Source organism: Lynx rufus, unplaced genomic scaffold (genome assembly GCF_022079265.1).
Source record: "Lynx rufus isolate CCGP_SWC_20201006 ecotype Redwood Valley unplaced genomic scaffold, mLynRuf1.p SCAF_15, whole genome shotgun sequence".
NCBI classification, from domain to species: domain Eukaryota; kingdom Metazoa; phylum Chordata; class Mammalia; order Carnivora; family Felidae; genus Lynx; species Lynx rufus.
Genome location: NW_025814829.1, coordinates 46,636,316 through 46,649,341, shown reverse-complemented (window position 1 = coordinate 46,649,341; position 13,026 = coordinate 46,636,316). Strand labels below are relative to the sequence as shown.

At 48.3% G+C, this 13,026-nt stretch overlaps 1 protein-coding gene across 1 annotated transcript in view; it reads left to right on the top strand.

Annotated features, from left to right (window-relative positions):
- The window catches only part of TNN (tenascin N), a 53,486-nt gene that overhangs the window by 32,765 nt on the left and 7,695 nt on the right, over positions 1 to 13,026 (top strand). The window contains exons 12-16 of the mRNA XM_047076965.1: positions 2,202 to 2,332; positions 3,371 to 3,503; positions 3,930 to 4,081; positions 9,781 to 9,877; positions 10,776 to 10,943. Of these exons, the coding sequence (XP_046932921.1) occupies positions 2,202 to 2,332; positions 3,371 to 3,503; positions 3,930 to 4,081; positions 9,781 to 9,877; positions 10,776 to 10,943 (681 nt within the window). The remainder of the gene's footprint in view (positions 1 to 2,201; positions 2,333 to 3,370; positions 3,504 to 3,929; positions 4,082 to 9,780; positions 9,878 to 10,775; positions 10,944 to 13,026) is intronic.

Here is a 13,026-nt window from a genome sequence, read left to right as displayed (position 1 = left end):
AAAGAAAAACTCTTGTACAGCCCAGACTCCTTAATAGTCAATGCTGTTCCCCAGAGGCAGCCAGTCCCTCCCTCCTTCCTTCTTTCCTTTACCCTCCCTCCCTCTCTCCTCTCTCCTCTCTCTGTCGCCCTCGTTCCTTTCTCCCTCTGTTCCTTCATTATCTTCTCTTTGCTTCACTTTTCCCATTTAAAAAAAAATTAATGTTTATTTTTGAGAGAGAGATAGACAAAGCATGAGTGGAAGAGGGGCAGAGAGAGAGAGAGAGGGGGAGAGAGAATCTGAAGCAGGCTCCAGGCTCTCAGCTGTCAGCACAGAGCCCAACACGGGGCTCGAACTCACGAGCCATGAGATCATGACCCGAGCTGAAGTTGGACACGTAACCCACTGAGCCACCCAAGTGCCTCTCACTCTTCCCATTTTTAAAGACAATAAGGGGTGCCTTAGTGGCTCAGGGGGTTGAGTGTCCAACTCTTGATTTTGGCTCAGGTCATGATCCCAGGGTTGTGGGATCGAGAGCCCTGCTCCAGGCTCTGAGCTGACAGCACAGAGCCTGCTTTGGATTCTCTCTCTCCCTCTGCCCCTCCTGTGCTTGCATGCTCTTTCTCTCTCTCTCTCTCTCTCTCTTAAATAATAATTAAAAAAGACAACAATATTACCATCTTTGTACTTCACAGAAATGTGGAAGTAATTAAGACATCTCAAGTCCATAACCAGGGGATTGGTGGGCAGTCAAAGACGTAGCAGAGGCCAGCTTAAGATATTTAAATAGTTAAGGTTTTGCTTTGATGTTTGGAAGCAGGAAATTTAGTTCTGTAGTGTGATGGAAAGAATAAAATCCATGCCAGATGTTACACTTTAGAAAGTCAAACCGAGCTGATATTACAGGAACTCAAAATTTGTCAAAACATCCTAATTCAAAACAACAGCTGCCTGATTTCTATTAAAACATTGCAATTCCATTCTCGGCCGAAATGCTACTGAGGAGAAAATAGCCTGGAGACATCTTTTTTGGGAACTTCTAAATTAAAATCACCCTCTATGATGATTTTTCAAAATGGGAATTTTTCATTCAATATCTTATTGGGTTTAAAAAAACGAGCCATCTGACCAATTAATATGGTTTTGACTAGAATTCTTGCTGAGTTTTGGTTTCCCGGTCTCCAGAGCGTGTACTCCTCCCCCTCCCCCCCTCCCCATCGCACGTTCAGAGCCACAAGGAAGGCTCTGCTTTTTCTCTGCCTCTTCTTCCCTCTCTCTCTTCCTCTCCTTTGCACAAGACCACCACCATCACGCCTTCCCCACGCTTTCTGTACAGGGTGTGCATCTAAGGCCATATGTTTAGTTAGGTAGGAAATAGAACTTTAAATCTCTACGCCAACTTAATGTTTGTCGCAAGCCCCCATTCTGCTGGTGGGTCGGTATCTCTGATTTAGGGGGCTCGCTCCTTCTCCAGCGCTGTGTGTAAAGTCTTGGGTGGTTTCCCAGTGCCAGCCGTGGGGTGGGGGGTGGGCAGCTCTGTGGTCGTCTTTCCAGGTAGGTGCTTGCCGGGACACGTGGTTTCTGTGCACAGGTTTCTCTCAGATCCGCACTCCGGGGCACTTCGGGAGCCCTGCTGTCGCTGGGAGTCTGCCTGCTGATCTGGATGATCTGGACTGTTCGCACCCACCACTCTTGGCGAATCTGTGGGGAACCTGGGAGCATAGGTGCACTGTCTCGGCCCTACCCACTCCCCTCTTCCTTAGTCGCCTTGTCCTCAGCGGGTGTGGAATGTGCTTTGATTAAAAACATTTTTTTAAACATTTATTCCTTTTTGAGAGACACGGCGTGAGCAGGGGAAGGGCAGAGAGAGAGAGGGAGATACAGAGTCCGAAGCGGGTTCCAGGCTCCCAGCTGTCAGCACAGAGCCCGACGCGGGGCTCGAACTCACGGATCGCAAGATCGTGACCTGAGCTGAAGTCAGATGCTCAACCAACCGCGCCACCCAGGTGCCCCTGGAGTGTGCTTTTAGAAACTAAGGTCATAAGGGGCTGGTGGCAAGGAAGAGCAGAGACCATGCCTGCTGCTGGGGAGGAACTGCCTGGGAACTGCCTGCTGCCATGGGAAGGATAAGTTGGTAGAAAATATGTTAACACATCAAAAATGATCTTGCCTCGGTTGCAGAAATACCGACTAATAATAATTACCTGACTTTCTGTATACAGACATCGACCCTCCCAAAAACCTTCGTCCGTCTGCCGTTACACAGTCCGGGGGGGTGTTGACCTGGACGCCCCCCTCTGCTCAGATCGATGGCTACATTCTGACCTACCAACTCCCAGATGGCACCATTAAGGTACTGGATACTTCTTGCTTTTTCTCTTGGTACCCATGCCCAGCCTCCAAATGAAGCAACTGACCCGGGCCCACCGGCTTGATTGCTGGTGTCATGGCCACCGGCTAAGAAATGAGTTGAGCCTTACTGATCATCTGCTGTGTTAGCGAAGCTGCTGCACACCGTTGTCTGCCGACATCGTACGTGTGGCCTCGTTTTAGAGGACTAACTTTTGTGCCTTCTCCTCGCTATCCATTGAGTATTTGCGGGCTGCACACCCGCCCCATGTTATTTTGTTCTGTTGTCTTTCTCAGGAATCGTTCGCTCCAAGGACAATTTGTCTGTTGTATCTATCATTGTATCTAACGTGCTTACAACCTGGCACGCAAGACGTGTTCACTAAATATTTATTGAATGGATTGATTAAACCTTCTTTCAGGAGTTATCCCTCCCACCTGGAATCTGAAGGCCAGCAAGTTTTTTAGCTTGTTCCAATGGAAAATTCTTCCTCTTTCTTGTTGGCAAGAGAGAAGGGACGAAGAGGGAAAGGAAGGGCACTTTGATTTATTCATTATCTTAATGGTTGCTTATGACAGTGCTTCAAGGAAAGTTAGCCCTATGTCTGTAGAGGAAATAAGATAGGTTCAGAAGGACGTTTCCTGAAAGGCCAACAGTGGCCCTGCTGCACAGTTATCAGCAGTCACTTTTATCGCCCTTATTAGCTCCTCAGCCCAGCACCGCTGGCCTTGGTGGCTGCAGTTGGTGTTCCAGCATGTACCTGGAGGCAGAGGGTCCCAGGAGACCTGGTGGGTGCTCCTCCAGGGAGGTCCGTGGTGCCAGTTCTGTGCTAGCACTCCAGCAGGGCTGAATCACCATGGCGCCGCCCCCCAGCAAAGCTGCTGGGACCCACCCGTATTCTGGGCGCCACTAAGCCCTGAAAGAAACCAAACACTGTGCTCTCAGAGAACTCCTGTCATTAGCACTGGGGAAAGCCGTTGACAGCTAGGGTGCTGGGGGTGACACACTGAGTGACTGTCTACTGTCTCCTTTGTTTGGTAGGAGGTACAGCTTGGAAGAGGGAACGAGAGACTTGAGTTGCAAGGCCTTGAGCAGGGCATCGCCTACCCAGTCTCCTTGGTTGCCTTTAAGGGTGATCGCCGGAGCAGGAGTGTATCTACCACCCTTTCCACAGGTAATGTTCTCTGAACGAGAATGTGGTAGAGGACAAGCATCGGACAGCCAAGAAAGCTGTCCAAGGAGGACCGAGTGGACAGAGTGATGGATTTCTCTGGAAACGGGGCAATAGGGTTATGGGTTCAAACAAAATTGATCTCATGGTAGAAAGACTGAAGAGGGAAGCAGAACAGAATGTTATTTTGAGGGCATCAGGGTAGGAAGTGATGTAAACTTGACCTTATTTCTACTACATTTGAAGGGTTTGATGAGAGCAGGGTGAATGAGAAAAATAAGATATTTGCGAAGGGTCGGAAGAAGCAAAGTAGTAGGAGGTTATGAAATAATTTCTGAACAAAATAAACTATCTGGAAAAAAGGGACTAGCCCCCCTACTTCTTCCTTGCCCTTCGCCTAACGACGCTACCTTTCTACTTGACTCCCAGTTGGTGCCCGTTTTCCACATCCTTCCGACTGCAGTCAAGTTCAGCAGAACAGCAATGTCGCCAGCGGTCTATATACCATCTACCTGCATGGTGATGCCAGCCGGCCCCTGCAGGTGTACTGTGATATGGACACGGACGGAGGTGGCTGGATTGTGAGTCTTTATCCACGGGGAGGGAGGGGCTGGGTGGCTTGTTTTTGTTCTCTGATTCCCCCAGCCCCGGGCTGTAAGGATAGAGCCTGAAGGGGGCGCCTGGGTGGCTCAGTCAGTGAAGCCTCCAACTGTTTTTTTTGTAATTTTTCCTAAATGTTTATTTATTTTTGAGAGAGAGAGAGAGAGAGAGCGAGCTGGGGAGGGGCAGAGAGAAAGGGAGAGACAATTCGAAGCAGGTTCCAGGCTCTGAACTGTCAGCACAGAACCCGATGTGGGGCTCAAACTCAGGAACTGTGAGATCATGACCTGAACGGAAGTTGGACGCTTAATTGACTGAGCCATTCAGGTGCCCCTAGCCTCCGACTCTTGATTTCGGCTCAACTCATGATCTCACGGTTGGTAAGTTCGAGGCTCACATCAGGCTCCACGCTGACAGTGTGGGCCGTGCTTGGGATTCTCTCTCTCTCTCTCTCTCTCTGTCTCTGTCTCTGTCTGTCTGTCTCTCTCCCTCTCTCTCCCTCTCCTTGGCCCTCCCCTCTCACTTTCTCTCTCAAAATACATTAATTAATTAAAAAAAAAAAGAATAGAGCCTGAAGTACTTCATGGCCAGGATAGAGCAGGCTTAGTTAAACTAAGGTTAACGATTGTGGGGGCTCATGGGTTTATCAGCATCTAATAATGCCCTCTATGTTTGTATAATCCTACATTTTATTCTCTTCAAAGCACTCTCATAAACGAGACTCTCACACAAAATCTTTCAAGTAAGTGACAGCGGTTATTATTTCTAGTTTATAGATAGGTAAATTGAGGCCACAAGGAGAAGTATCTTGGCCCTTCATAAGAATTAATGACAAAAGTTGGGGCCAGATTTCAGGACTCCAGCCTTCCAGGTCATTGGCCTTCCCTGTGGGTCCTCTAAGGCCATCCGCCATGGAAACGCATGACCTCCCTGGGCCTTGGGCCTCTGGATTGAAGCCCTTTGTCCAGGCTCTGCATCCTGCTGTGCAGGTCAGAAGCGAGGCCTTGGGGACTTTGCTTTGAAGGCTAAAGCCTGAAAGAGGGCAACTTGGCAACGTGCTGATGGTCCTTCTGTGTGGAGGTTTATTCCCTCCGGCCGTTGTCTGCTCCCACCACATGGCACCTACTTTGATTACATCAGCCTGATCCAATTATATGATGAGCTGTCTCTGAGGGTTTCGATCTGATCCTTCCTTCTCCCCCCACCCCCTTCTCCCGGTGCCTGAACAGCTAGAGGCTCTCACCACTCCAGACCAGCATGCGGCCTTAACCTGCTGTGCATCCGGAGCTCACTCTGGGAAGGAGAAAGCATGATCTCCTAGTGCTCAGACTATATTCATTTACACGTTCGCTCAGGGGCCTGGGAGACCAAAGACACTTGAGCAGCCACGGGTAAAATGATACCATCCGCTAAGCAGCAGTGAAGAAAACTTATTATCCACACAGCTGCATCTGATGGCTGAAAGGCAGGCACTGGATTGGATGGGAGAAATTCCTGATTGATTTGTAAAAATAACCGAACACCTTGTAGCACGGGAGGGTTTTCTACCTGAGCAGAGCCATTGAGCTGTCCCTGCTGCTTTTCATCAGCACGGTTGTAAGCATCGGGTCTCTTCAGGCTTGAAGCCAGTATCCTGCGTCTGTGTCCATAACTGACCATCGGCAGAATGTTTGTGTTGTCTAGTGTGGCCTTTTTGAAAGCCAGCCTCCCATCGGGAAGGAGACGTTTGTCTAGGGCAACCTCTAGAAAGATACCTGCCGGTGTGTCCACCTGGGAGTCCCCAAGATTTTTTCCAAAATTACTTATTGTGTGCCTATTGTGTGTCAAGCACTGTTTTATATACTCAAGAGCCAGTAGTGAATCCCTGCTCTCAAGGAGCTTGCCAGAAGGGGCCTGCTCACGCCAAGGACCCTTACCAGGAAACTGAGGTCAATTCCAGAAGTAATAAAATCCCTCTATGTTCTAACCAATACCGGTCCTTCACCCCCTCCCAAGTCTTGTGTTCTGACCCAGACTCCTGAAGATAATACATGAACTGAGATTCTGTAGGGTCCTCTTCAAAGCGATCACAGTCCAGAAAACATGCGGAATCCTGAGCACTTCTGCACCAAATCTTTTACTGGCGTTGTCCCTGATTTGGGGTTCAAGGATCTTTTGTCACTGAGAGATGACCTCAGTATGTGGCTCTTTTAAATTGAGCTCCTAAAATCCTTTTAAGGAAATTTTCCTCCATGGGGCAGCAGGAACTCCTTATGTTTAAGAGGCCTGAAGAACTCTACCCCGTGGTAGCTGATACCACAGGAGGCAGGCCAGGATGAAGACAATCCAGGAGCACTTAGGTGCCTCAGGTATTTCTGTCTTTGTTCTCCATCTTGCAAGTCTTAAGGATTACATGAGAAGCTATTTCCACAGGCAACTAAATGAGATTTTCATTTTTTTCTCCCAATTGAGTCAGGACGTTGAGTAAGTTCTAGAGTTCAGTGACAGTTCTGTCTTGAGACGTATTGCCTGCCTCGAGACTTCTTTGCTGAGTGGCTCTTGTTATCCCAGACAGTCCATCATCAGGTGTTTTCACCTCATAGAAGGGGAATGGACTAGATTCCCTGGGAGTCCAGTCACGCTGCCTGATCAAGATGTGCAAATGCTCATGGTGGGTCAGTTCATTTGGAATTTGACACAATAAAATGCAAACTAACATTTATTGAGATATAATAATAACTTGTATCAGTGTGTGCCAGTCTCTGGCCTTCACACTTTCATGATTTATTGTGATTAATGATCTTGCTACAGCCTCAGTTTAAGAGAATGACAAATGGGCTATTAACATCTTGATCTAATAGTTTAGAAAAGTGAGGCTTGTCAAGGGTCACTAAGTTGCCGAAGGACACAGGTAGTAAGGGCAGAGCTGGGTCTAAATGGCGATGGAGAGAGCATCAGAACCATTTTTTTGGAGTTTTCCTCACTAAGCTGAAACATTATTAAATATATATGTATATATATTTACATTAGTAACATTATTTACATTATTAACATTATTAAACATATATGTATATACAAATATATATCAGTGGGAAAAACCCCTATCATGCTTAGGTACTCTATTCATTGATTGGAGAATGCCTTTGTAATGCATCTCTCCTAGGAAGGCAGAATCAAATTTGAGCCTGATCTTGTACTATAACTAATTATGTTAGTGGGAATGTAATTTGACCCGGTGTACAAGGAACCAAACATTGGTAACACTTCTGCCCTGGGATTCCACTGTCCATGGTATAGGAAGTGTCCCCGGGAAGGTACTGGAACAGGCACCATGCTAGGAAATGACCAGTTAGCTCCCCAGAATCTTAAGAAATGATTTTTGGAAAATAGACTCAGTAAAAGCTGGTATTTTCGAATGTTCTTATAAAAGATGAGATCAATGTTTTATCCTTGCATCAGCCATTACATAATAAGCTGATTATTATTTAATCTGGCTAATTGCTTTTCTGAACTTTCACATCTGTAAAATGGCATCATATATACGCGCCCTGTATCCAGCCCTTAACAAAATGCTCAGTAAATGGTAGTTACACAAGTGGGTCAGTAAGTAAAGAAATGAAGGAAGCCAAGAGAGGAGTGACAGTCTCTAAAATAAGGACAGAAGGGGACAGGAACAACAGTGTTAATGCAGTATGTAATTATGGGCCCGATTGTTCCCTAAGTCCTGCTCAGCACCTGGGTATTGTAGAATGTTTTTACACTTGCCATTTCATTGAGTTCTCCTAGCACCTGTGAGATAAACACTTCCTTCCCGCTTCTAACCCTGTTTGTCACCAAGCTGACCGACCGAGGCTCAGTGATAGAGATGACTGACTCACCAGCCCCTGGCCAGGCAGTGGCCATGGTCTGCCTCAGAGCCCAGGGCTCTCCCGCCATTTGATGCCCTAGTTCAGGGCTTCCTGGGCCAGCAGAGGTGGGTTGGTGCTTCAGAAGGAGTTAAATGTGAGCTCCCGTGAGGAGATTTCAGCACTGTTGCGGGACCCCTGTTCTGTTCTCCCTCCCTCCCAGAAAAAATGTAAAGAACACAGAAATATTAGGAGGTGTACCTTACCAAATTCAAAATAATTGTGTTTCACATCAAGGCACCCGCTATGAAGCATGGTGGAAAGGAGGGAGATGGGGTGTTGTGTTGGGGCTTCTGTATTCGAATGACTACAGAGGAAAGTAGGTGGAGACAAAGATGCCATTCCAGCCTTCCAGAATTCCAGAATCATTTCTGAGGTTAGCTAGGATGGCAGTTAGCATGGCTGTCTTTCAAGGTCACGAGGAATGACATCAATTAGTATCACTTCTCGTAGGATATACAGGTGTGTTTAGCTTGTAGCTCCTTTTCAGGTTTACCTCATATAAACGAGTCCAGTTTACTCTGACAGGAACTGCCTTCCTTCCCCAAAGAGAGGAGTTTTTGAAAAGAAGGCAGCACACATTTTCATGAAATAGTGCCCAAGTCTGTCTCCATTTTCTCACTTCCCACTCACTCTTCAGCCCACTCCATTTTGGCTTCTGCCCTTGTCTGTCTCCAGTGCAGCCTTTGCTAGAGTCACTCACGACTTCTGTCTCACTAAATTCTATGGACGTGTTCCTTAGGCCACGTGTCCCTTGACTGCTTACCTGCCGTTGACACTATCAGCCACACTTTTCTCTCTGTGGTCTTTGTGGTTCCATGCTTTCCTAATTGTCCTTCATGAACGTTCTCCTTAATGAACACGTCCTTCTGCACCTGGCTGCTGCGTATTGGTGGTCCCCGAGTCTTGATTCTAGGCCCTTTTCTCTTTTTAGGTACTCTTTCTTCCCAGGTCATCTCATCCTCTCCAGTGGCTCCACTTTACGATCTGTGTCCCCGTGGCTTTCTGTATTCATTAGGATAGAGCAGGCCTTGCTGCAGTAAACACCACCACCAGATTCCAATGATTTGAGACATAAAAAGTTTCTTCCCATGTGTGCAATCTTCTGGGGGTTTGGCAGTCACTTCTAAGTGGTGACTCAGGATTCAGGCTGATTCCAGCTCATGGCTCTGCTCTGTGGTCATGTGGCCTTCACCAAGGCCCCGTGACGCATGGCAATGGAAGGGGGAGCATGGAGAGCCCTCCTGCCCTCCTGCACTCCCACTTACGGCCCTTTGGCTAGAATGAGTCACATGGCTCCAGCTTAACTGCAAGGGAGCCTGGAGAAGGAAGATTCCCTGTGTTTCTGGGGAGAGGAAAGTGAATGGGTCTTGGTGGGCACTTAGCATCATCTGAGACACATGCTTACCTTTGTAAGTCTGGCCTAGATCTCTCTTCAGAACCCTAGTCCTTCACTCATCTGCCACTATGGCCTCCCCAGTCGCCAGGGCACCTTGGGGGTGACCCTCATTTACCTTGTCCCAAGTGAGCTCGTGATGCACCCGCAGAACCTGTCTTCTCTCAGAGCCCCCATCTCCGCCAATAGCTGAGGGAACAGCCACCCAGTGCCGCAAGCCCAAACCACAAGAATCACTTCTCTTTCAGTTCCACTTTCAACCTGTCACCACATCCGTCAGTGTGACCTTCTCTCTGCTTCTGTCTGACCTCGGGGCAGCCCCAGTCCAAGCTGCTGCCCTCCTTCACTCAGTGACATCTGTCCAAGTGTGTCAGAGTGAAAGATCCATCTCCCTTTGCAGGTCTTCCAAAGGCGCAACACTGGACAGCTGGATTTCTTCAAGCGTTGGCGGACCTACGTGGAAGGCTTTGGGGACCCCATGAAGGAGTTCTGGCTTGGTATGAACTCTGAGATTCCGGAAGGGCTGTGCTGTGGAAGGGACATCTCCCTTCAAAAGCTGCTTGGGTGGCTTGTGAAGGCTCCCCACGTTCAGGAAGATGTTTCAGTGACAGGGACAGGATACCCTGAGGAACCTACCCACCAAGGTGTTGGTGGGGACATGTTGCTAGGAAGGTTCTCATGTGCTGGGATTGTGAGCGGGTGTGGCTGTCACAGGTGGTCTTTATGCTGTATCTGAGCTCCACAGGATCTGCCTGGAGCCTGCACATCTTAGAAACCATAGTAGAAAAATAGTTGACCGATTGGGATTCTGGGCTATTATTGGGAGGTCATACCAGTAGTCCCTGAAATTCTACTAGTAATGCCCATCATTATGGGGATTGTTTTTTCCCTTTCCCTTCTGCTCTTTTCTGGAGCAGATGCTCGTAGAGAGTGAACTAGCCGAAAGCACCCACTGGGAAATGGAGAATGAAAAAATCATAATCTGGAGACCCAGTGTCAGGTAGAGTAGGTGATGATGTGGTTTTCTTGGTGCAGAATTCCTCCAGAGACCTTACGGTGGCATCTGATGCCCTCTTCTGCTTGGTGAGATAAGGGGATGATAAGTAGAAGTGCATCTACTTTAGAGAGAAGGAGTGTGGGGGCAGGTTCACCAGTGATTACCCTCCACCGCTCTTTCTCACAGAACGTGGTTTCCACACTCGTTAATATGGCTGTGCCAGAGAGATAACAGGATGAGAAAATGTGTCCCCCAAAAGAGATAGCGTGAGGAAGTGCCCATTAGCAGAGGTGGTGAAGGCTAAGGTGACTTTTGGTGCCGAACATCTCAGCTGCTGGTAGGCGGGCACTTGCACACGTAGGTTGATTGGTTATTGGGATTGCCTGCTTTATTTTTAGGACTCGACCAGCTGCACAACCTCACCACTGGCACTGCCACCCGGTATGAGGTGAGAGTGGACCTACAGACAGCCAACGAGTCCGCCTATGCCGTGTATGATTTCTTCCAGGTGGCCTCCAGCAAGGAGCGGTACAAGCTCTCAGTCGGGAAATACAGAGGCACGGCCGGTAAGCAAAAGCATCTCCCCCCTGCCAGGGTCTCGGGCTCGAGCCCGTGGGTCTGAGGATCGGTTTGCCATGGGCCATGGATCTGGGGGATGCGATACTGCTCTGTGAAGGTGACTTGTCCTCATTGATCATTGATGATCGAGGCTCCTCAGGCATGATGCCCTACAGGGGGTGAGCAGCAAACAGGTATGTTAAAGCAATCCTTGACCATCTGAAAGTTGGGAATTTTGTACATTACACATTGATCCCCCCACCAGTAAAAACCCTCCTCTTACGCTCCCCTGGTTCAGGCTGCTGTGCATTGGCCAATGAACCCGCATCCTGAGTGATCCATGGTGCCTGCCCACCTTGCACTGGGCTTCAGCGGTATGGCTGCTGTCCTTGCACAGAAGAGTGTGTGTGTGTGTGTGTGTGTGTGTGTGTGTGTGTGTTATTTGAATATTTTGCAGCACTTTACCATAAGTAAAGAAAAAAATGACAGGGCTGATTCAAACAAGAAGAAGGAAGGTCTCATTAACCTCATAGAACTGTGACAACCCAGAAATTAGCAGTTCAGCCGAAAGCAGGGAATCTCTAACCTTGATTAGCTGCTCATTGGATGCAAGCCAGTTGATGGTGTGGTCGGTTGTGAAGGAAGAGAACAGCATAAGCAACATGACTGAAATACTGGGATTTTACCGTTGAGTTTTCTATTTAAGAGGGGAAGGTGGTGGTTGTTTTAATATATTTTAAACTTACATTTATAGTTTTTAAAAATTCCCTATCAAGTCGTTTGATTTTGCACGTTTTTGACTTTGGTGTGACTCTGTAGGGATGTGTTACCAGCCGGATCCACTGACTCTATAGGACCTGGTTGCTCCCCTTAGGCGGTCATGTAAATAGATAAGTAATAATATAAAATAACTTTTGCAAAGTGTCACCTAGTGGTGAGGAGAATAAGGAGCTACAGGATGCGACAAGGTGGGTACACTGAGGCTGTTGAAGGGAGCTTCCCTCAGGGCAGGAGGCAGGAGCTGGGTCTGAGAGGGTGGGACTTAGATGGGAAACAAAGAAGGGCCCCCCGGCCCGGGGGAGTCCATGGCGAGCAAGGACCGAGCAGAAGCAAGGGTACTGGGGTGTGCCCTTGAAGCCTGAGGCCACTCAGGAACCCCCTAACGGTGGAGGACTGTGAACAGATGCCTCTGGAGTGTGATCCGAAGTGGCCAGTAGCTAATGCAAAGTTACTTTTAGGTCTTATAATTTAATTGTTTTTTTTTTTAATCACAAGAATTTTGCATTTGCTAAAATGTGATATTGCTAGCAAGATCTTTTAGTGTGATGTTATGGATGTCTCATAGTGTAGAGGATAGTCCCCGAGACCCAGGGAGTTTGCACAGGGGCCAGTGAAGGGGTGGGTCTGCTCACATGGGGACGTGGGAGGAGACAAAGAGGGAGGGGTAGGCACCTACTAGCACATGAAGAGTTTGGGTGACAGACACGGCAGAATTGTTCAAGCGTTCTGAGGGGTGGGTGGGGGGAGCGTGCAAAGATAAGTGCAGTGTTTCAGGGAAAATCCTTGAAGAAAAAACGGACCATTGCTGGAAGAGCTGTCACTTCTCTCTGGGGGTCTGGGGTCTCCATAGGTGAAACAGGCTGGGCAACCCTCTTCTACTTGCTATACAGTTTCTGGATGTTGGGTACGCTGCACTTCATCTGCTCACAGTACAGTACAAAACGTGAAAGGCAGGCATAGGAACGAGGCAGTTAAAATAGTTGGGAAACACAGATGGACCTTCCTGGGGTTGTGACGATAAAACCGAATCGGGGGGGGGGGGGTGGGGAGGGATGGAGAGATGCTGTTTTGACCACTCAGCACTCTGCCTACCTTTTCCCCAGTTCTGGATGAAATCAGACCACATTGCTGATGGCTCATTCCTGGATCTCCAACCATTAGGTGTGAGGGGTGCACACATCACAGGCTCCCTGAGACCCCTCGGGCCCCTCCTGTCCTGCTCAGTCCACATGGAGGATAGCTGGTCTTCCTTCTTCTTGCCGTTCACTACTGACCGTGGAGATCAAGTCGGTCTGCCTTTCTCGGGCTAAA